This window comes from Kalmanozyma brasiliensis (genome assembly GCF_000497045.1).
Source record: "Kalmanozyma brasiliensis GHG001 unplaced genomic scaffold PSEUBRA_SCAF3, whole genome shotgun sequence".
In the NCBI taxonomy this organism is placed as follows: Eukaryota; Fungi; Basidiomycota; class Ustilaginomycetes; order Ustilaginales; genus Kalmanozyma; species Kalmanozyma brasiliensis.
The window spans coordinates 297,725-320,638 of record NW_015961970.1 but is presented as its reverse complement, the minus strand read 5'-3'; the positions used below and the strand labels follow the sequence as shown (position 1 = coordinate 320,638).

The 22,914-nt window shown below is 58.0% G+C and overlaps 6 protein-coding genes and 1 non-coding gene across 7 annotated transcripts; 5 read left to right on the top strand and 2 right to left on the bottom strand.

The window, feature by feature from the left end:
- Positions 1 to 670: 670 nt before the first annotated feature.
- On the top strand, positions 671 to 2,347 carry PSEUBRA_004006 (Chaperonin Cpn60/TCP-1; the record flags this gene model as incomplete). Its single annotated transcript, XM_016437597.1, has 1 exon — positions 671 to 2,347. One exon carries the CDS (start codon positions 671 to 673, stop codon positions 2,345 to 2,347), a length of 1,677 nt encoding a protein of 558 aa, XP_016291125.1.
- A 279-nt stretch (positions 2,348 to 2,626) lies between these two features.
- Positions 2,627 to 2,985, bottom strand: PSEUBRA_004005 (Ribonucleoprotein LSM domain protein; the record flags this gene model as incomplete). The annotated part of the gene is made up of 2 exons (XM_016437587.1): positions 2,627 to 2,866; positions 2,977 to 2,985. 2 exons carry the CDS (start codon positions 2,983 to 2,985, stop codon positions 2,627 to 2,629), a joined length of 249 nt encoding a protein of 82 aa, XP_016291124.1.
- Positions 2,986 to 3,727: 742 nt separating this feature from the next.
- Positions 3,728 to 5,674, top strand: PSEUBRA_004004 (Major facilitator superfamily domain, general substrate transporter; the record flags this gene model as incomplete). Its single annotated transcript, XM_059465200.1, has 1 exon — positions 3,728 to 5,674. One exon carries the CDS (start codon positions 3,728 to 3,730, stop codon positions 5,672 to 5,674), a length of 1,947 nt encoding a protein of 648 aa, XP_059320506.1.
- An 869-nt stretch (positions 5,675 to 6,543) lies between these two features.
- PSEUBRA_004003 (CRAL-TRIO domain protein) lies at positions 6,544 to 15,624 on the top strand (the record flags this gene model as incomplete). Its single annotated transcript, XM_016437594.2, has 1 exon — positions 6,544 to 15,624. The coding sequence occupies one exon, from the start codon at positions 6,544 to 6,546 to the stop codon at positions 15,622 to 15,624; it is 9,081 nt and encodes a 3,026-aa protein (XP_016291122.2).
- A 577-nt stretch (positions 15,625 to 16,201) lies between these two features.
- PSEUBRA_004002 (Translationally controlled tumor protein) lies at positions 16,202 to 17,386 on the top strand (the record flags this gene model as incomplete). The annotated part of the gene is made up of 2 exons (XM_016437598.1): positions 16,202 to 16,207; positions 16,889 to 17,386. 2 exons carry the CDS (start codon positions 16,202 to 16,204, stop codon positions 17,384 to 17,386), a joined length of 504 nt encoding a protein of 167 aa, XP_016291121.1.
- A 494-nt stretch (positions 17,387 to 17,880) lies between these two features.
- PSEUBRA_006507 lies at positions 17,881 to 17,954 on the bottom strand. Its single transcript has one exon. It is a non-coding gene; the product is annotated as a tRNA-Asn (tRNA).
- Positions 17,955 to 18,185: 231 nt separating this feature from the next.
- Positions 18,186 to 20,819, top strand: PSEUBRA_004001 (ATPase, AAA-type, core; the record flags this gene model as incomplete). Its single annotated transcript, XM_016437593.1, has 1 exon — positions 18,186 to 20,819. The coding sequence occupies one exon, from the start codon at positions 18,186 to 18,188 to the stop codon at positions 20,817 to 20,819; it is 2,634 nt and encodes an 877-aa protein (XP_016291120.1).
- Between the last annotated feature and the right edge of the window lie 2,095 nt (positions 20,820 to 22,914).

Here is a 22,914-nt window from a genome sequence, read left to right as displayed (position 1 = left end):
GCTAACTAATTGATACTCTATCAGACGTCCCTATGCTTGCCCTGACACGAGCCAAGCTAGAACGAGCCAGAGAGATTGGCGTAGAACCGTGTTGGCAGCAAGATACATCGCGGCATCTCAGACTTGATCCTTCGACGGGGGGATCTAGAGAAAGGTGCATCCGAGCGATTAAGCTAAAGGGCGTTGCGAGCAGCTGCAACGGTCTTCACGATTTGGTTGGCGACCTGTCGCGCTCTTTCGACGCGTTTGCTCAAGATGTCAGATCTATTGAGGAAGCACATATTTGAAGTCCTTGGCTTTGTTAGATCCAACTACAGCGAGAAGGAACCTCGAGGAAGAATCAGACGCAGAGCAACACAGACACACGCGCAGCTCAGCTCAGAAGAGCCAGTCAACCGCACGGCGCGCAGCTCTTTTGCAATTTCTTCTGAGTAACACTTCTTGGTGTCCTCTGCGAAGCTCGTCAAAGCATCCTTCTTTCTCTCGTCTCGACCATCACCAGCAACACTTCCTTGCGGCACCTTCACAGCGTGGACAAGCTCGCAGAAGGCGCAAAACTCTGTCACGGACCAAACCTGCAACCTTTGACTCGACAACCAAGCACAGGGATCCCGTCCGCATTCAAAGCCACTCATCTGCGCGCACCTTTGTCGCAGACCACATAGCAGCCATGGCACAGCTCTTCCAGAAAGACCCTCGCAATGCGGGTCTCTTTATTGGCGGTGAGCGTCTCTCGGGAGCTGAGATCCGCAACCAGAACGTCCTCGCGGCTCAGTCGATCGCCAACATTGTCAAGTCCTCGCTAGGCCCCGTCGGTCTCGACAAGATGCTTGTGGACGACATCGGAGACGTCACCATCTCGAACGACGGCGCCACCATCCTCTCGCTCCTTGAGGTGGATCAGCCAGCAGGTCGCATTCTCGTAGAATTGGCACAGCAGCAGGACAAGGAGGTCGGCGACGGAACCACATCGGTCGTCATCATTGCCGCTGAGCTTCTGCGTAGAGCCAACGAGCTGGTCAAGAACAAAATTCACCCCACCACCATCATCACCGGTTACCGTCTCGCGTGTCGCGAGGCCTGCAAGTACCTTCAGGACCAGCTCTCCACCAAAGTCGACACTCTTGGCAAGGAATCGCTCATCAATGTCGCCAAGACCAGTATGTCGAGCAAGATCATCGGTGCCGACGACGACTTCTTCGCACAGATCGCCGTCGATGCTATGCTCGCGGTCAAGACGGTCAACCCGCGCGGTGAGACCAAGTACCCTGTCAAGGCGGTCAACGTTCTCAAGGCACACGGCAAGTCGGCACGCGAGTCGCTCTTCATCAACGGTTACGCGCTCAACTGCACCGTCGCCTCGCAAGCCATGAAAACCCGTGTCAAGAACGCCAAGATTGCCCTTCTCGATATCAACCTCGTCAAGCAGCGCATGCACCTCGGCGTTCACATTACCATTGACGACCCGGAACAGCTCGAGAAGATCCGAGCGCGAGAGAGCGAGATCGTGCTGGAGCGTGTCCGCAAGATTCTGGCTACAGGTGCCAACGTCATCCTCACCACCAAGGGCATCGACGATCTTTGCCTCAAGGAGTTTGTCGAAGCGGGTGCGATGGCAGTGCGACGATGCCGCAAGGAGGATCTGCGCAGGATTGCCAAGGCCACTGGTGGTCAGCTCGTCAGCAGTTTGAGCAACTTGGACGGCGAAGAGACCTACGAGGCGAGCAGTCTCGGAACCGCCGACGAGGTGGCCCAGGAGCGCATCAGCGACGATGAGCTCATTCTGATTCGAGGCACCAAGACCGTCAGCTCCAGCTCGATCGTGCTCCGCGGAGCCAACGACTACTTGCTGGATGAGATGGAGCGAGCGCTGCACGACAGTCTCTGCGTCATCAAGCGTACTCTCGAGAGCGGTTCCGTCGTCCCTGGTGGTGGAGCTGTCGAGTCGGCGCTCAGCATCTACCTCGAGAACTTTGCCACCACGCTCGGTAGCCGAGAGCAGCTCGCCATCGCTGAGTTCGCCCAGGCGCTTTTGGTCATCCCCAAGACCCTCGCTGTCAACGCAGCCAAGGACAGCACCGACCTTGTGGCCAAGCTACGTGCCTACCACAACGCGGCGCAGAACGCGAATGCGGGCGACCCCAAGAAGGCGCTCCGCTTCTACGGCTTGGATTTGCTCAACGGTCAGGTGAGGGATAACCTCAAGGCAGGCGTGCTCGAGCCCACGGTCAGCAAGGTGAGGAGTCTCAAGTCGGCGCTCGAGGCAGCCACGAGTCTGTTGCGTATCGACGATGCCATCACCATTGCTCCAGAACAGCCGGCGGAGGATCCCCATGCTCACATGTAAAGCAAGGGACGGGAAGGCGATATGTAACAAAAACCGGAGCTTGCTCGAATTCAAGCATTTTGACTCAAGCTTCTGCGTGCATGAGTGATACTTGTTCGGGTTCGCCGTTTGCTGAGTCTGTCGTTGAATGAGCGGCTTGCTCTCGGGATTCAAACCTCACGGAACAGCCAGATCAGTCGAGCAAAGTGAAACAGAGTGCTTACGGATACTAATACAGATGGCGAGCAAGAGCGATGTAAGCCTTTGAGGCCGATTCTTTTTGACTTTTGATCTTGAAGCCTATGCCGACTCATCCGGCAGCTCTCTCAAGTAGAGCACGTTGTTACACCTGATAAAGACCTCGCCGAGCATGCCGTTGGACTTGCCGTCTTGGAACTCTTCCGTGTTGGCCAGCTGAAGGTTCATGTAGCTGTCGGTGCTGACGAGGAAGCCCTTGTATTCCATGCCCCACTTGAGTCGAACTAGGACAGGCTTGCCCGTTTGCAGCTGAAGAAAGGGTTTTGGGTTGACGGGCTGGAACTGTGAGTGAAAGGCAGAGAGGAATGGGTCGTCAGCATCGTCCTGCTCCAAGGATGTAACAGCCGACGTGCGGCTACTGAGAAGCGCGCCGAGCCAGATGTACTACTTACACTCGACATTGTGGTGCTTTGATCCGTATGGATGGCCGGGTCTAGATTGCCGCTGTGCAGCCGTTACGACGTCCGTGGCTTGGAATGTGAGCTCGGGCTCTCTCTTGAAGGGACAAGGTGGATGTCAAGAGGGTTGTCGTCGGTAGCTTGAAGCGAATCCCGTCACTGTTGGAGATGGCGGCAGACGAGGTGCAGCCTTAGAATGGTCGATGCTACCTTCGTGCTGTTGTCTGTATGGGTCAAGACCGTGGTGCTGGCCTGTGTAGCTACGATGCGTGGGTGGGTGTTGCTTTAATGATGGATCGAGATGCTGAAGAAGAAAGCTCGAATCTGTCAAAGGACAATCGCGAGCCGGAACACGGAATCCAGCTAGCAGCGAGCTCTAACATCCTCGACTTTGCGCCAAAATTGCTGCGCAGCGCTGTCAAGCCTGTCTCGGGTGTTGGTCTTTGTGCGGGGACGGCAAGGGTTCAGCCTCGCGCCCAGCTTGGGCCGCCACGAGACAGCGCCATGCGGGTCTGTGAGCTTTAAAGCTCGCTTCCTACCGTCATCCTCGCATCATTCCACCACACCACCTTCAGGTCGTCAGCAGGACACCCCGCCCCATCCGTTCGGAGCTCCACGCTCGGCTCAAGAGTGTACCATGAATCAGGTTTGGTCGGCGGTGATTTGATTCACCTTCAGCCGCTACCCCGCACTTCCACCTCGGTCGTCTACATTTGGGCACGATTGCCGTTGCACATATCTCAACATGGTCGGAACATCAGCATCTGCGCCAGCTGCGATGGGCGCAGGGCACTGTCTCGTCGGCGAGCCTCGCATCCATGCTCCTCCACCGCTTCAGCTACCACTGCTATCGCTCGGCACACTCGGTGCTCAGACGGTATGGTCGATGGACATGGCCTTCGCGCCGCCGTACCTGCTCGATTTGGGTCTGTCCAAGTCATCGATGGCTGCAGTCTTCGTGGCTGGTCCCCTCTCCGGCCTTATCGTTCAGCCTCTGATCGGAAGTCTGGCCGACAACAGCACATCTAAGTACGGACGGCGTCGACCCTTTTTGGCAGCCGCCACCCTCATCTGCGCGCTCAGCATTCTCCTTCTTGGCTTTGCACGCGAGGTCGCGGCATGGTTTACGACTGCGGACAGCAAGGGACATCAAAATTTGGCTATCTTGATCGGTGTCGTATCGGTCTACCTGGTCGACTTCTCCGTCAATGCCGTCACAGCGCTGGATCGCGCGCTCATGGTCGACGTGGCGACAACCGAGGACCAGGCAGAAGCCAATGCATGGGCTGCTCGTCTGACAGGCGTCGGCTCGGTGCTGAGCTTTCTCATTGGCAATCTCGATCTGCCGAAAGTGGCACCCAGGATTCTTGGAACGACGCAGATTCAGATCGTCTCGACGCTCGTCTGCATTATCCTCATCACGACGCACGTACTAGTCGTGTTGCGTGTAGAAGAGCAGGTACTGGCCGAGGCACGCCCACAAACCTCGGCAAAGTCAAAACGACTCGGACTCGTAGCCATCCTTTCCGACTTATATACCCAAGCACGAGCGCTGCCGGCCCCCATCATCGAGATCTTCAAGGTGCAGTTCTTTGCGCAGATCGGTTGGTTCCCGATTCTCTTCTACAGCACTGTCTGGGTCGGCGAGATCTACAAGGCGGATGTGCGGCTCAATGGCGGCAAGCAGAGTGATCACGAGCTGTTCGAGCAAGCGACACGCGCTGGCAGCCACGCTTTCTTCTGGCATGCAATCCTCTCGTTGGTCACCTCGATCGTCCTCCCACTCGTGGTACCGAATCCGGTTCTCGAATCTCACACTCATCCGGTTTGGTTCCCAAACTCAAGTCTACTGCGCAAGCTTCGGAGCTTGCGGGAACGCTGCCCAGAGCTGCCGTTCTGGTGGCCGTTTGCCAGCTTCGTGTTTTTCATCTCGATGATGGGCACCTACTTCGCTGGACTCACCAAGAGCGTCTTCCTGGCGACGTGGGTAGTGGCTTCGGTCGGTTTTTGCTTCGCGATAGCCAACTGGATTCCGATCGCTTTGCTTGGCATTCTCATTCATACTCAGCACGTCCCCGACGTCGCTCATCGAATTGGCACTACAGGTCGATACGCATCTTCTAGTCTCACAGCCGGTGCTCACCGCGAAGCAGACGACGTGACGATGGCGCTGCTTGGTGACAGTCTTCACGAAGCGGACGGGCAAGGAAGGTCCATGACTCGCACGCCCTCGTACGACTCTTCCTCCGACAAACGCCCACGCCCGAGGTCACGCATCCGGAGCGACGACGACTCAGACGAAGAAGAGCTGCAGGATGCACTCTCGTTCGGAGCGCAAAGTTTGCACGAGGAGGCCAATAGTGACCGAGATGCCAGCGATGTAGAGAGGGGAGACGACCCGATCAAAGCCGTCGAGAGCACGACACTGCACGCGGGTAGCGTGCTCGGACTACACAATGTGGCGATTGTCGTTCCACAATTCCTCGTCACGGCGATCTCCTCGCTCATCTTTGCGATAATGGAACCGGACAACGGCAGCGGAAGCGACGGAGGCGGTACAGGCGAAGGAGCGGCCAAAAGCAGCGATACTTTGGGTCTCATCTTTCGACTTGGTGGCTTTTGCGCTCTTATCGCGGGCATCTTGGCGGTTCGCCTTGTGCGACGGCACGGTCCCGAGCTACGAGGTCATTAAGCCCGAATCTCATCACGGTCCATCATCATCATCATCAGCATCACCATCAGGATTACACTCTCGGTACGTCTCGTCGCATGTGCTAGCCAGAGTGAAGTCGTCCATCGACTCCGATATGAGCTTGTCCCTCGCTGAGTGATGCCATCTCGCTGCATCCGAGCCAAGCTTGAGTCAAATGTGTGATCAAGGTACAAGTAGAGGCGAGAGTTTGTGAGTCGTGGTCGGCATAGAAATTTAAGGTTGAGCTGCTCTGTCTCAAGCTTGGTGGATGTCTTGGTGCATTTTTCGAAATGATTTTTTAAGTTTTAAAATTGAATTTTGGTTGAGTCAGGTCGAAAGCAGACAGACACGCACGCACGCGCCTCCCCAAGCTAAGACTTGGCTAGCTCTCGAGCCTTCTTGCTAAGTTAGCTGCGGTCCACGTCGACTCAGAACAACACTTTCGACATCCTCTTGACGCTTGCAGAGCGGCTCCCTTCTCGCCCCCACTTCCGTTCGCCGGTCCCTGCTATTCGGTTGCACCTCCAGCGGACAAGACAAGGTCCTTCCACCCATACACCTCCGCGTCACCCCACCAGCTAGCTCCCGCAATCTGCGACGGCAGCATTCGCTCCCTGCTCGTCATTCCTCTACCCTCGATCGCATCATTCAGCCATATCCGAGCTTCTCGGAGTCACACCACCTTCATCGCATCCTCAATACACTGCCATGCGGTTCTGAACTCGCATCGACATCTGACGACGTAGCCGGACCTCGGAACGCTTCGATCTCGTATCTGCATGCAGGAGACCTTCGACGAACCACGGTGTCGAGAGCTGTCGAACCAAAGCAGTTGACGGATCGCGATCAACACTTCGGTGATCTCAACCATGAACTCGTACACGACGATTTCAGCCAGTGCCGGCGAAGGCGTTGGCGACGGCAGCCGCAGCGGTTCCGTGAGCACTCATGCAAGCATGGAAGCATCGGGCTCCGCAGCCTCTCACAACGGGCCCACCTCGTCTGCAGTCAGCGGTGGGGCAGATCCCATGCAGATCTCAGAAGCTCGACGTCGTGGTCTTGGTCTGTTCAACGGCGAGCCACATTCATCGCCTGCATCGCAATCCTCTTCTCCCCTATACCACCAATCGCAAAGCAGCCGTCAGCTACAATACTCGCACCAAGCTCAGCACTACCAGCAGCAGCAGTCGTCATCCCATCAACCTCAGCATCCATTATACCATCGCTCTTTTCACCAACATCAACATGGCAGCAACTCCATAAGCAGCTCTGCCGGTTTCCGACCCGAGTCCACAGATAGCGCCCTCACGCCTGCCTTTTCGAGCAACAACATCCCACACAGCAGTCCAAATCTCTTCAACGACGACGTGGAACTTCCATCTGTGTCTGGTCATGCTTCAACAGGCGTCTCTGCCGACATCTCCAGCCAGATCTTGATCGCCAGCATCGTCCAAAGGCTGGTCAACAAGTTACCATGCAACTCGGGCTTGCGGCTTGGTGTCGTCGAGGGGGACGACTTGGTCCGCTCGTGCGTCATGCATCTCATCAACCTCAGCCGCTTCCAGCTCGGCGTTGTCGTCAAGGAATTGCTCGGAGCTATCGAGGTCCTCGTCAAGCAATCGTCTCAGCAGCGTCTCGAACAGCAGGCTAGCATCGGAATGCTCCACTCGCAGCTCTTCATTCTCAAGATCTTGGTCTCTTGTCTCAACCATCAGTGGCGCATCGCTTCGGGCACCATAAACAGTCCTCGACCCGGACTCGATCCGCTTCCGGAAACAGCCAGCACTCGCGGCACAAACGATCAGAATCATCCAAAGCAAGCAGCTTCCACGTCAGCCCTCGGATGGACCGATCCACCTGCCATGGACGATACGCAGGCCAAACATGTCCTCAGCGTCATGACCTTGCTCATCAAGCAGACCGTCGTCAGAGAGGATGCTAGCTTTTCGTCCATCCACGAAGTTGTCGAATCGCGCTCCTCCGCCAAAACCGACCCTGCTGCATCCAACGCGACGACTGGCCGTGCTGTCCCGTCCGAACGATCGTTTCGCGACCTCAGCCTTCGCGAGACCGCAGCGAGCTTGTCCGGCAACAAGAGCTTCGGTGGTCACTCGAGCTCGAAGTTGGCGCGCGACGACACCGAGGCTCGCGACGACGCTGGCGCTTCCGGTCTCGGCGACAAGTTTCCCGAAGTCTTCATGCCCAGCTCTCTGTGCCTCGCTGCGTCGACGAGTCTCTATATTCTCTATCCTTGCTTTCCCCCGACCCGCTCGCCATTCGACACGCCGCCAAGCATCGATCACGTCGATCTGGCCAGCGCCGCTGCTGCTGCCGCCGCCGTCACCAAGGCTCAGTCTTCATCGCCCACCGACAAACACGAGATGGTCGACGTCGGCCCCACCGCCAGGTTCAACGCCTCCTCTTGGTCTACCACTTCCTTCAGCGCTGACGCCAGCGGTTTCGACGTGCCCAATCATCTTCAGACCCGCATCTACCGTTACGCGAGTCAGATCGTCTTCTACCTCAGCTCGAGCAACTGGGTCGTCGTCAACGCCCGTCTCCGCAATCGGCTCTACTACCTTAGCTCCACCATCGAGGAGGCCCCGAGCACGGCAGAGCTGCGTTTGCTCGAATGCACCAACTTCAACCGCGCTCGCCTCGCCAGCGTGTTGCAGGAGGTCAGCGTCTCGTTCCCACAGCTCAAACGCAGCGCACAGTATGCTGTCGCCTTGACGCTTCGCCGTGCGATTTGGTCGTGGATCCAGTATCACCCCGAGGAATACGCCAGCCTGGCCTCGGCCAACCGTCGTTTCGAAGGAAGCCCGGACGTGGTCTTTGATCAGGTCTATAACCTCGCAGACACCACCAAGCGCAAGATCGCCTTTTGGCCCTTGCTGACGTCTCTGCTCGTCTTGTGTCCAGACCTTGTCGGCAAGGCCGCTGTCGGCGAGAACCGCAAAGCGAGCGGCAGTCTCGCAAAGAAGCTTTCGTTCATCGACGGCCTGCGCAAGCCTCCTCGCAACAATGCGCTCATCGACGTTGCCACGCTCTGCTGCGTCGACATCTTCAAGGCCGCAGCGTCCGTACCGTCTTCCGACAACGGTCTTCGCCTCATTTACCACGATCTCGTCGCCGAGGTCAAGGGGCGGCTCTTCGATCCCAAGAAACCCCTCGCCAGCGGTAACAAGCCGATCGAGCTCATGCTCACCACCGATCTGTTTGCTGCGTCCTTTCGCCTCGATCCACAACGCACGATTCGCGAACTTGTGCCGGTCTGCATGGCCGAATCGAGCCCCACCCACTTCAAGATCGCGGTTGTGAAAGCATGTGTGCTGCTCACCAGCGAACAGCATCGCATGCCATGGGCTCCCGAGGTCAGCCTGTTGTATCCGCATATCTCACGTCCCCTTCGAGCCCTGTTCAGGGAGATGACCTTCCGATTGCCGCGCTTCGACAACCGTGAGCTGGCTCGAAAGCGCGCAGCGGCACGCGTGACTTCGTCGGCCCACTTCCGCCATGTCTCGCTGTCCGGATCCGCGGCAGCCGCAGCCTCGAGCGTCGAGGAGCTTGGTCGCCTTGATCTGCTCCAATCCATCTTGCAGCTATGGACGCTAGATATTGCTTCGCTGGCCTACAACATCGACTATGAGCAATCAGAGGCTTTCTCGTCTCTGTCGGGCGGCAGTACAACGTTTGACCGGGAAACCATGCTGCGCAACGCCATGTCCGTCGATAGCATGCTCGGCTTCACAGCTTCGGTCTGTTCGCTCTTCTTTACACCGCCAGAATTCACGACATTCCGCAAAAGCTGTGCTGCTCTGCTCGGTCGGGTCTACCATTCCGGTCTGCTCGATTCCAGATACGCCGCATTCTGCGAGCACCAGCGTCACGTGGCGCTTTCCTGCTTGCCCTTCTTCTTTACCATCCTCACCGAGCAGCTCATGTCGACCGACGACCTCGACATGCAGCGGCACTTCCTGGACCTTCTCCGCCGCTCGCAGCAGAGGCGTGGCTTCTTCATCAGCCAGGACGATGACTGGAGCATCACCGTTCAATCGTCGTTTTATCCGCCGGAGCACGAGCGCAAGCTCGAGTATCTCTGGGTGCAGCTCGTCACATTGCTCATGATCTGTTCGAGCGACACCGAGGTCTGCTCCCTCGCCATGCAGTGTGCACGAGACCACGCACAACTCACCGTCGTCATCAGCGACTACTACGATCCACTTTCTGCCGAATGGATCCGGCTGTACACCGACCTGGCCGATCCTAGCTTCCTTCACACGGGCCGCGTTGCTCAGCAAAAGCGGATTCGAGCGCTGTTGCGCGACATTGAAGCTCCTTCCGCTGCCAGCTGGCTCGCTTGGAAGGAGGCATACTCGCGCTGGTCTGGCTTGACCCAGCTGGTCGCCCGTCCGATGGCGGAACACACGCTGGCCGCACAGGATAAAGCGGCACAATGGCAAAACTATGCAGGCTTTCTGTGTGCATTTGGAGGCGCCTGCTTCTCAGCTTCCGCCACCATCAGCTCCGAGATCGAACCTAGCATCGCCAAAATTCTGCCACGCTTCTCCAACCTCGACGAACAGCCTGCGGTGCTGGTCGAGCGATTCGTTCAAGAGATGGTGGATCTGCTCGTCTCAGACTCGCTGTGGATCCGAGAGAAGGCAAAGGAAACGCTGGGTGTCGATCTCGGTCCTCGCCTGATCAGCATCCTGTTCCGCCAGATCCATGCCGTGCTCAGCGACTTTTTCGACAAGCAGACAGGCTATCCGAAGATCAGCGACATGTACACCGTCTTCGTCGAGCAGAGCATCGGTGTTGCCACCATGGTGCTCAATCGCCTCGACGAGGCCAAAGCGGCTTCGTCCACGTCCAAGGTCGACATTGGCTCCTTGATGGTCCTCTTTGTCGAGTACGCCAACTCGCTTGGACGGGATGAGCAGGCTCTACGCATCAAGGCGGCCATGTGTCAGATGTGCGAAGCGCTGATGCGCAAGAAGGCCGCCTTCAGCTTCTCGAACGAGCTCCGTGTCCGCAATCGTCTGTTCCAGGCCCTGACTACGTGGACCTCCGATGGTGCGGAAGGTGGATCCTTTTCGAATGCGTCCGATGCCCTCGATCGCCTTCATCGCGATCTCGACGTCGCGTGCCTCAAGTGCATCTCAATCCTGCTCGATAAGCTGCCGTTGCTGCTCGCTGACGATGCGCTCCTTCTCGACGACAAGGTGGAAGGCGCCAAGACACGACATTTTGCCATGTACTTTGGGTACTTCATCAAGATTCTCAACCGCACGCGAAATCTGGAGACGGCGGCGGCCGTACGTGCACGAGCTCTGACGGATGCAAAGGCGATGGCGGGCACGAGGAACAACAAAAGCGACTCGGCGCGCGACTACACTCCCCTCCGAGAATCGGCCATCTTGGCGCTTTCGAACCTTCTGGCGTCCAACATCGACAGTGGACTGCACAATTCGCTACCTCTCGCCTATCACGAGGATGCACGTCTCCGCACTGCCTTCATGCAGATCATGACCAACGTCCTCAACCAGGGCACCGCCTTTGACGAGCTCGAACGCATGAGTGGGGCACGTAGGTCGGCCCGTCTCGTGGACTTGGTCTGTCAGGAGAACCTTCAGCTTGCGCTCGCCATCTGTCATGTATGCCCCGGCCGCGACGTGGAACCGATGAGCGTGCTCTTGCTGAGCATGTTTGACGCAAAAGGCGGCCTCATCCGCTTCCTTAAGGCGGCGGTCGAGGAAGAAATCCAGCGCACTGCGACGGAGGAGATGGTGTTCCGCAGCAACTCGTTCTGCACCACACTGCTCTCCACCTTTGCAAAGACGCACGGCTACGACTACCTTCGCTCCATCATGGCACCACTCATCACCGAGTTCGCCCGCAAGCCACTCGGCTTCTCGGTGGAAATGGATCCGACGCGCATTGAGCCAGGCGGAAGTGTCTTTGACAACCAGGCGGCTCTCGAGGAGATCGCTCAGGCCTTCATCGACGCCATCTGCTCTTCGGCGCATCGTGTGCCTGCAGTCCTGCGCGAGCTTTGCCGTCACATTCGTGACGTCCTTGATGCACGTTTCCCTGCTTCGCGCTACCAAGGCGTGGGAGGTCTCATGTTCTTGCGTTTCATCAGCCCCGCCGTCGTATCGCCGCACATGATCGACATCAACCTCACTGGGCCGAGCAAGGACCTGCGACGCGGCTTGGTTCTGATCAGTAAGATCCTCATCACGCTCGCCAGCAACAATCTATTTTCAGGCCACAAGGAGCCCTTCATGACCGGCCTCAACGACTTCCTCAAGAGCAACGTCTGGAAGGTGACTGCCTTCCTCGATCAGGTCTCGGATGCGCGCACAGATCCGGATCGTGTCTACGCTGCCGACCAACCACTTGGCTACGGTATTCATCCTGGCGTCTATGGAGTCAGCGAGCGGGACCAGAAGACGTTGCACAAGTTCCTCTTCGAGAACGTCGACAAGCTCGGCAGAAATTTGGCAGATCGCGCCTCCAATCCGACGACAGCAGAGGACCCGAGCACCTCTGTCTACTCCAGCGAGCTGCTTTATCGACGCAGCGACGAAGCCAAGCTCGTCTACGATGAGCTGTGTGATGCATTGGCCACCGCTGGCGAGCCCAAGGGTGATGACCTGCCTGAGCCCTCTTTCGGCGCCCGCAACTTCCAGGACTTTGTACGCAGGCATGCGGGAAGGAGCATCGACGAGGAGAGCTATCACTCTATCTTCTACGAGGGACCTTTCTCTCGCGCTGGTCGACCCGTCCTCTACTACACCCTGCACAAGCAGAAAGCGGACACCATCGACTTTGAGGGCCTCATCTTCTACGTCCTGCAGACGCTCGAGCCGTTCGCTTATCGCCAATTCGACATCGTCATCGACACCACGGCCTGCCAGCCTTCCAACGTGACACCCAGTCAATGGCTGCTCTACTTCAGCTCCTTGGTGCCAGCTTCGATTCTCGCCAACGCAGTCAACGTCTTTTTCGTCAATCCCAACACCATCGCACGCGCGGAGCTGCAGTTCTGGAGCACAGCCACGTACAACGACTCCACGCTCAAACATGAGGTCGCAGATCGCATGACCTCGCTGCAGAATGTCGTGCACTGCTCCGCCTTGTCGGAAATCGAGTTGTGGGTCGAAAGGCGCAATCTCGCCTTGGACCAGATGACCATGACGATCCTCGGCTCGCCTGCGGAGGTCAGCTTCGATCAGATCACCTTGGTCTGGTACTACCGTACCCTGACGCCGGTCACGTTCAACATCGGCGGCGAGTATCTGCAGATCACCGGCTTGAAACAGCAAGACTGGCTGCCAAACACTTCCGTTCAGCTCAACGACGTCTTCCATCTGTCCGACATCGACGATGTGCGCTCCATCTCGATCCGCGGTGACGACAATACGTTCTTCCTGTCGTGCCGCAACGGCTCGATGAACTTTGTCTTCACCAGTCGCGAGCGTTCCGAGGTGGTGCAGGCGTTGCGACAGGCAAAAGCACGTGCGTCCAAATTCCGAGCCGACAACCCGGTCGATCGTGTCCTGCGCCCGAACGACGTACCAGGCACGCTGCTCAACATGGCGATGCACAACATCACCAGCAACGACTCCGCCTTGAGGCTCAGCGCTTACAACCTGCTCTGCGCGCTGTCAACTTCGTTCAACTTCGGCGCCAGCAGCGCCAAGAAGCGGCTGCTCAGCTCCCGCGGCCTGGCTCTTCCGGCCAACACGATGGCGTTCGTCACGGACCTCAGCAAGGACTTTGCGGTGGCAGCACCGGGTGTCACTCTCGAGTTCTTGCTGTCCTTCTTCGATGGCTTCGAGCGCGCATCGCCCAGCCAAAAGACGGTCTGCCTGCACTATCTGTCTCCCTGGCTGTCGAACCTCGTCATGTTCGTGCACACCTCGCGTGAGGAGCAGGGCGAGCACCACCGGCGCATCAAGGAGATCCTTGGACATCTCATCAGCATCACCACCAAGCAGCCAGATATGTACGCGATCATGCAGCGGTGCGTGTGGTCGCAGCTGAGCCGGCTGGACGACCTCATCCCGACCTTCTTGGACGTGTTCGCCGAAGCCGCCATGGACTCGGGCTTGCACACCGAGCGCTTCGAGGCCGTGCTCGACACGATGGTCTCGTTCTCCTCGATCAACATGCGGGGCAAGCTGCTCTCCCGTTTGCGCAAGGTCGTGGCCAAGACGGCGCAGAATCCGGTCGTTTCGCAGCTGCATCTCAACGCCTCGTGGAAGGAGATTGCGACGCTGGTGCGGATGAATATGGTGCTGTCGTTCACCAACCGAGTCGAGGCGCTCCTATACCTGCCCGAGCTGCTGCACGTCATCTTGCTGCTCGCCGGCAATGGTGTTGACGCGACACGCTATTCCATCTACGGCAGCGCCATCAATCTCGTACATTCGCTCTGCACCGAGGATCCGCGCGAGGCTCGGAAGCCGGAGGAGGCGACACCACGCAGTGCCGAGGCGGTGGCCAAGCTGCGCGTGTTGCTCGACCAGCTTTCCAAGCCCGAATCGCTCAAGCTGTTCGGTCTTCCTGTAGCGTCGCAGAGCAGCGCTGTCAACGCAGCCTTTGGAGCATCGCAAGAGATCGTGCGTGATGCGCCAGACAACGCATCGATCGAACGCCTGGCGACGCTGATGTACGAGGTGGCCGATGCTGCCGCGCCCAATACGGACGCTGCCAACAGCTGGCGAGCCCGCCTGGCAAGCTTGGTCACAAGCACCGCTTTCCAGTACAATCCGATCATCCAGTCGCGCGCCTTCGTGCTGCTCGGATGTCTGGCGCAGGGCGAGATCGACGACGATCTGCTGTACCAGATCCTGGTGTCGTTGCGCGGCTCGTTCTCCGAGTGGGCGAGCAGCAACGCCGACATGACCTTGATCAGCATCGTGACGTGTCTAGGCAAGGTGGTGAAGATCCTGCCCTCGCGATCGCGCTACCTGCCGCAGATGTTCTGGCTCGGCATTGCGATGGTGCAGTGCGGCCACATTCCTTTGTTCAAGGCGGGCGTGGAGCTGATGCATTCGACGGTGGAGAGCATCTGGGAGCGCGGCATCCCGCTCGGCGAAGGAGACGACCTCATCAACCACCTTCTGGATGCCCGCTTCGAATTCCGCGATCTGGCCTGCAAGCTGGACGACGAGACGGGCGTCGACTTTGACATCAACTTTTCGTTTGGCATGGCAGCGCTGCTGGTGAAAGGGCTGCGACATCCGTCCACCAAGGAGGCGACGACCAAGCTGATGCAGTCCATGCTGCATCACTGCGGTGTGGATGGACACGGCGAGCTGCGATCCAGGAGCGGTCGCATCTCGGAGCGACAGCTTGGCTTCTTTGTGGGTCTGCTCCCCACCGCAACGCGTCCCGAAGAGTTTGGTCAGCTGCTGGCGCTGGCCGGTGTCGACGCGAGCATCTGCGAGGCAGCGGTCGAATCGCGTCGCTCCGGCTACAAGGGATTGCAAGAGTACCTGGACGTGCTGAACAACCGCATCGCCTTGCTCCTGGTCACACTCGTCACCTCACTGCTGCAGCACGCCGAGTCGGACGGGGAGCGGCTGATGCTGTACGGCTTCCTGAACGAGGCGGCGCGCGAGGTGCCTGCGATCGTCAGCATCCTGTACGACAGCCTGGCGCCAAGCATGAAGGACATCTTTGTCAACTGCTCCAACGGCGCCATCCTCGATGCGGTGCACGGCATCGCCCAGACGGCGGTCAGCCAGCCCTTCTTCGCCGCCCAGGCAAGGGAGACTGCCAAACGCGGAGGCCCCACCGCCTACCTCGTCGAATCTGGTTACGCCAGCTTGCTAGGCTGCGGCACCTTTGTGCCTCTGATGGAAGGAAGGAGGCATGTACTCTGCAAACTCAGCATTCAGTTGGTGCTCGGTCTGACAGATGTCGGCACCACGTAGAGACTTTTTTCCCCCAGTCGTCACCTTCATTTATACTGGTTCCTGCGGTTATTGCTAATATTAATGTCTTGTTATGGTTCAACACTGTTCAGTTGATCGCAAGTGTGGGCTCTCGCATCGTGTCAGAGAGACGCGCGTATCGTCGCCGCTGCGTCGTGAGGGGAACGGTCTGAATGGGGCTGAATAGCGCCGGCCTGACAGCAACACGTGCGGGCCTTGCCTTGCAGCAGACCTTCGACACGTCGCAGGCGAGCTGCGCGAACAAAAAGAGGGTCCAACGGGCAGAAGAAGCTTTGAAGCGGGGGAGGCGATCTGTAATCGAGCATTTGAATTTAGGCACTTTCAAAGACTTTCTATTTCCCGCATTCAAAAGTTTCTGAGCGTTTGGCCAGCTTGGACCGTTCTTCCAAAATTTCACCTTTTTTTCTCTCCTTCAGCATGCGGCTGCAGTGGCTAAGGCCAACTTCTCAGTGAGAAGAACCGTGAGCGCTTGTCGCGATTCCGAGCTCAGCCAACGTTGCTTCCTCTTCTCCATCACCCTACATCGGTATCATCCCCTACAAAACAATTCGCAAACATGAAGGTAAGCTGTCAACCGCATATGGAGCGTACATCACTGGCCGGGAATAGCAACCGTCCACCCGGAGCCTCTACGGACAAGTCTCTACGAGGACTACGCCTCGTCGTCAAAGCCATGTACTCGCCGTGAGGAATCTCGCGGCACGGCGTGCATCGGTCATTAGCGGAGTCAAGACGATCTGCGTTACCATGATGGATCGCTCAAGGCAACCTGCGAGGAATGGGCCATCTTTTTTCAACGGTCTCGCGCTGACTGCTGCACCAACAGCAGCCTCCGAGCGACGCTTGGGCAGCACATTCTTGTTGCGGCGCGGAGGCGCGGAGGCGACAACGCAGGCGACACCGATCCGTACAGCTGCTTTGGGCCTTTTGCTGCCGCTGCAATCCTCGGAGAAGAGCTGATTCGAGCACTGCTGGGCTCGCCACTCGTCGCTTGCCCGGATTTGTAGCATCCCGAAAGTGGTCATAGTTCATTTCGCGACATTAAGTTTCACACCGCAGGCTATCGACAAGCAGCTTCCGGTCCACTTCCGCGTCGAGCCCGACCTGTTGCACGACCGACACTCGATGGAGTCGTCGCTCCGTCGCCATTCCCCAGCTAGCGCTGGGCGCTCCAGCTCAATTTTGCATAGCTCTTCTTGTACTGACGCAACGGACCCTTTTGTCCCCTTTCTACCCCGCACAGCTCTTCACTGACGTTGTCTCTAACGACGAGATGTGCTCGGACGGCTACGAGATGAAGCTGGTCGACGACATTGTCTGGGAGGTGGACGCTGCCAACATTGTCGTTTCGGACGGTGATGTCGACATTGGAGGCAACCCTTCGGCCGAAGAGCAGGCCGAGGCGCTCGAGAACGGTGCTCAGCAGGTGATCAACATTGTGCACTCGTTCCGTCTCCAGTCGACCTCGTTCGACAAGAAGTCGTACCTCGGCTACCTCAAGGGTTACATGAAGACGGTCAAGGCCAAGCTGCAGGAGTCGAACCCGGACCGCGTGCCCGCTTTCGAGAAGGGCGCCGCCGCCTTTGCCAAGAAGGTCGTCGGCTCCTTCGGCGACTGGGAGTTCTACACCGGCGAATCGATGGACCCCGAGGGAATGGTCGCCCTGTTGAACTACCGCGAGGACGGTACCACTCCTTACCTCGTCTTCTGGAAGGACGGCCTGCGCGAGACCAAGATCTAAGTTCGCCACATCGGCGATGCCAGCGTGCACACCCAAAACCACACCCCATCCTTTCTTTTGTCTCGTATGCGAAAACTTGATCGGATCTGTGCTACATGTCGACAGTGCGAGAGACCGAGCGGGTCGATTGGCGTGTTCGAAGATGTCTGAAGCGGACGCCATCTTGGATGAGGAGACTTTATCAAGTGTGTCGGGCTGTTGGAATGAAGTGTCGAACAAACATCTGGAGTCGTCGGTGTCGGGAAGGGCAAGTGAGGTCTGCCATGCATGCTATGGTTCACTCACCCGTGATTCTGGCCCTCCTCCAAGCTCGTTAGCACCAACCACGAGGCCGAACCTGGTCAGGTCTATCCGACATTGTCTGCGCGGCAGAGAAGGGTCTGTCGGCCTCTGAGCGGCTCAGATGTGCAAGACCGAGGCTCACATGTTTCGGGTAGAATTTTCTGAGAGAGGCAAAAAAAGGGGCTTCAGAATGCACCTCCAAAAAGAAAAGACGACCCCTGGCGGGCTCGAACCGCCGACCTCAGCATTAACAGTGCTACGCTCTAACCAACTGAGCTAAGGAGCCAGGATGTATAGCAGCGGAGCGCCGGAAAGCGTTCATAAACTTCTCAATGGTTTGGCAGAGCAGTTTGCAGCACAGACCAGGTCGGCCAAGAGTCAGCTGCGTGTCCGTGTTCGACCTCGGCGGGGTGTTGGACGTGGAAGGTTCGAAATCGCTTGTTCACATCCTTCCCTTCACTCAATCACATCCTGTCATCGCGTCACATACTCCTAAACAGGCAAGACCCAACATACAATGGCAGGATTCCTTAGAGGCGGCGGATCCGGCGGTGCCGGCTATGGCAGGGTCAGCGGTGGCGCTGGAGGCAATAATCCTTACGGCGACGGTGCCAGCAATCCGTACACATCTGCCCCCGCGTCATCCGGTCGACAAGCCGCTGCTGGCTACAGTGGTGGTGGCGCAGGCTTCAGAGGCGCAGGCTTCGGTGGTGGCGCCGGTGCAGGAGGAGCGGGCTTTGGTGGTGGTGCTCCTGCCACTCCACCTCGGCCCAGCGGCGGCTCGGGCTATCGAGGCGGCGGTGCTGGCTTCTCTGGGGGTGCAGGCGGTGCTGGCGGCGCTGGGTACAGCTCAGAGAAGGCGCCGTCGCAGCGTGCAGCCGGCGGTGGCTATCTCATCGTCAAATGCCCAGACCAGCTGACCCACTCCAATTGCCTCGTCATCAACCCTCAGGAGTGGGGGTCCACCCAGTATGTGTTGGTCGATGGCATGTACGTCTTCACTGCTCGTTCCGACTCAACAGGGACGATCCAGCCAGGAACACTCGGCACTGCGATGCTGCAGCGAAGATGGGCTGGCCTGTCCATCCAGGGTCAGACGGTGCAAGCGGAGAGCTACGACCCCTTCGCTTTCGGCAACAGCGTCTACCTCGGCAGCATCGACATCGAGGTGGCTTACCTTAGTAAAGGCGAAGTCGCACCGCAAGCCTACGACACCGGTGACATGGCCAAGAAGTTCACAAAGGCGTTCGAGAACCATATCTTCACGGTCGGACAAGTGTATGTCTTCGAAGTACAGGGCATGAACCTGGTAGCAACGATCAAGGGCGTAGAGGTCGTCGAGCTGCACGAGATCCAGCAGCGAGGGCAGGCTGGTGCCCATGGAGCATCCCAGCCAAGCCGATCTGATCGTGGTCTCCTGATCGCTCAGACAGAGATCAACTTCTCCGCCGCACAGAATGGCGGTGTCAAGCTCAAGGCATCCGGCAACCGTCCTCCTCCCAACGCGATCCTGCAGCCCAACTTCAAGTTCGAAGATATGGGCGTTGGTGGTCTCGACAAGGAATTCGCCAACATCTTTCGACGAGCTTTCGCATCCCGTATCTTCCCACCAGCGCTCGTCGAGAAGCTCGGCATTCAGCACGTCAAGGGTATGGTGCTCTACGGTCCTCCCGGTACAGGTAAGACGCTGCTGGCACGACAGATCGGAAAGATGCTCAACGCTCGCGAGCCCAAGATCGTCAACGGTCCCGAGGTGTTCAACAAGTACGTCGGTGGAAGTGAGGAGAACGTGCGCAAGCTGTTTGCCGACGCTGAAGCAGAGCAAAAAGCCAAGGGAGACGAGTCGCAGCTGCACATCATCATTCTGGATGAGCTCGACGCCATGGTGAGGCAGCGTGGCTCCGGTGGTGCCGGCGCGACATCGGCTGGTGACAACGTCGTCAATACGCTCTTGGCCAAGCTCGACGGTGTTGAACAGCTCAACAACATCCTCGTCATTGGTATGACCAACCGACTCGACATGATTGACGAAGCGCTCCTGCGTCCTGGCCGTCTCGAGGTGCACGTCGAAGTGAGTTTGCCGGACGAATTCGGTCGTCGCCAAATCCTCAACATCCACACGAGCAAGATGCGCACCAACGGCGTCATGGACACCGATGTCAACATCGACGAGCTGGCGGGGCTCACCAAGAACTTCTCCGGTGCCGAGATTGCGGGTCTGATCAAATCGGCGACGTCGTTCGCCTTCAACCGCCACGTCAAAGTGGGCACCATGGCGGGCATCTCCAACGACGTAGAGAACATGAAGGTGCAGCACCAGGACTTCCTCAACGCTCTCGAAGAAGTCAAGCCAGCCTTTGGTGTTGCCGAAGAAGAGCTCTCGCAAGTCGTCCAGAACGGCATCATGCACTTTGCGCCGCACATCGATGTCATCCTACGCGATGGACATCTTCGCGTCGAGCAGGTGCGGACGTCGCAACGTACACCTCTCGTCACCGTCTTGCTGCATGGCCCGCCTGGTTCGGGCAAGACGGCGCTCGCTGCCACCATCGCCATCGCATCCGACTATCCGTTCATCAAGCTCATCTCGCCCGAAAGCATGATCGGCATGGGCGACGCTCAAAAGATCAACTACCTCAACAAGGTTTTCAACGACGCGTACAAGTCGCCCCTCTCGATCATTGTCATTGACAACATTGAAAAGATTGTCGAGTGGGTACGCATTGGGCCTCGGTTTTCGAATTCGGTGCTCCAAGCGTTGGCCGTGCTGCTGGGCAAGCGACCGCCAAAGGACAAAAGGCTGTTGGTGTTGGCAACCACAAGCAACCGCCGCATGCTGCACGAGATGGAGATGCTCAATGCCTTCATCGCCGAGATTCGGGTGCCCAACATCACGAGTTTGCGCAGCGTCGACCACGTCGTCAGGCAGATGCAGCTGTTTGATGATGAAGGGGACAAGCAAAGGTGTCTGCAGCTGTTGGCCCAGGCGGGATTGGGTGAAGAGGGAAAGTTGAATATTGGCGTCAAGAAGCTGCTCAGCGAGATCGAGATGGCTAGGTTGGATAACGATCCCGCAGATAGATTGGCCAGTAGTCTGTCGAGCGTGCAGAGCGGCGCGATTGATGTGGATATTGATGTGGATCTCAACTAGGTTTGCTGGGCTCAGACATCCGGGGTTGCACCTGGAACCCCTCAAGGTAACTGTCGACTCTTCTGCGACAATCTCGACACTCGCTGCCACAGTACCACTCTTTTACAATGCTTCACATGCACCCAACTTGACGACATTGAACAGTCTTACTTTTCAGAACAAGGACGATGAGGCAAGGCTAGCGAGGATGTGGGTCTGTGAGGATCTGTCTCGGCCTCGACAAGAGCCAGGCGTGTACTCTTGAGGACGAGCGAGGTGTCGGATCCCGCACGCTGGCGTTTGAGAGGTCTCGGAGGGGCGGGCATGGATGATTGAGGCTGGTCGACGGGGGGCCGGGGGTGTGTGTGCTGTGATTCTACGACTGGTGCTTGCGGATCATGATGATTGTGCAGGCGGTTGGGTTGTTCGGCTGTGGGAGGAGGACGCTTCTGCTGATCGGGAGGGTGTGGACCCTCCTGAGGTGCGTTTCTGCGATCCGCGACCCGCAGTCGGTGTCGAGCATCAACGCTGAGCCGAGGCGCCTCGATCGGCTGTGGACCCTGACCAACAGTGCGTGGCGTGGCGTCGCCACTGCCTCTGACCTGATATCCGACGGACGAATCGGCCCTATACGTGCTCTTCGAAGGTGTCTGCTGCTCGAAAGGGCGATGTACAGGTCCACGAGCACTGGTTAGCGGTGGCAACGGTGGATAGTCCGAGCGTCTATTGCGGTCTGCCCAGGAGTAGGTGTTGGGTTCTGCAACGATTCTGATTTGGTCGTCTTGTCTACCTTTACCTCGATCATGTGATCGCATATCACGAAGCATTGGCGAAGGCGTCGGAGTCTGGTTGTGGCTAGACTGGATCCGTTCTTGAGGGTACGATGCCCTAACACTGTGCTCTTGAGGCCGCGGAGTCTGAGGCGTCTTGACCGACTCCGTCGATCGAAGAGCGCGAAGACGCTCCTCCTCCATCTGTCTTTGCTGCATCTCGAAGTGGTACGCCAGCTCATGTCGTCCGTTGGTGCGGCTGTGTGCCGAGGGTGGCGCGACGGTGTCGGATCGGTGAGACTGGGGAGGATGCAGAGGAGGACGGTGCTGTCTCTCTGAGCTTCTGAGTATTCCCAAGTCGCGGTCTCTGTCGACCTTGACTTTGTTGATCGTCGCTGATGCGTGTCTGCCGTTCGGAGCCGAAGGGTATCGAGGATGGTCGCCGTAGCCGGGAGACATAGCTCGATCAGTATGATGATATCGAAGCACTGGTGCGTCGTCGACCGCAGCGATCCGTTGCGGCGGTCGCTCGCTCAGGCGAGGAGCTCCGTTGCCATTAAAAATGTGTGGTCTGGACGCCTGTGAGGAGTCGCGAGCACCTGCTTGAGCCGACTGGTTTCGATAGCTGTCCTCGGGACGTGAGCGGTGAGGCGATATCAGAGTCGCTCTGGCGGAGTGACTCGGATGTAAGCCGATGCCTGCTCTGCCTGGACGATGCTGTGGCTCTTTTGGCCTGTCACCAGCTTGTGGCGGAGGCATGGCTCTTTGCTCTGAACGAGGACTTGCAAGGGGTCGTGCAGTGTTGCTGAACGATGATGGACGGTGCGTCTCCATGGGTAGTCGAGCGCCTGAGTATTCGAACGGTCTTTCACCATTTGGATGTTGGCTCGGCTGACGTAGTGCTGCTGCCTTATCATGTGGAGCAACGAATGTTGATGCTTGGCTAGCGTGGGCATGCTGTGCAGACTTGACCTCGGGCCTCCTCTCCTGCGAATAGATGTAGGCGTCGTGATGGACTTTCGAAGAGCCACGGACGTCGTAGTGTCTACCAGGCGGCGGTCGTGCCTGAGCTGGAGGCTGTGCACTCTGGCGTAGACGCAGATCCCCACGATCATCCTGACGGCTTTGACTCGTGTCGTACCGGGCATCACGCGAATGATCCGTCGCTCGAAATGAATGACGTCCTGAAGCAGAGTGACTTGGTAAGTACGGCTCGGGCTCGTAGGATCGCTGCACGTGTCGAGGCGGTCTCGACGCTTCCATTGCGCTCATTGGTGGCCCAATCGAGTGTGCACCCTCAAGAACGTGATACTCTCTTGATGACTGGACCATCTGACGTGAAGCGG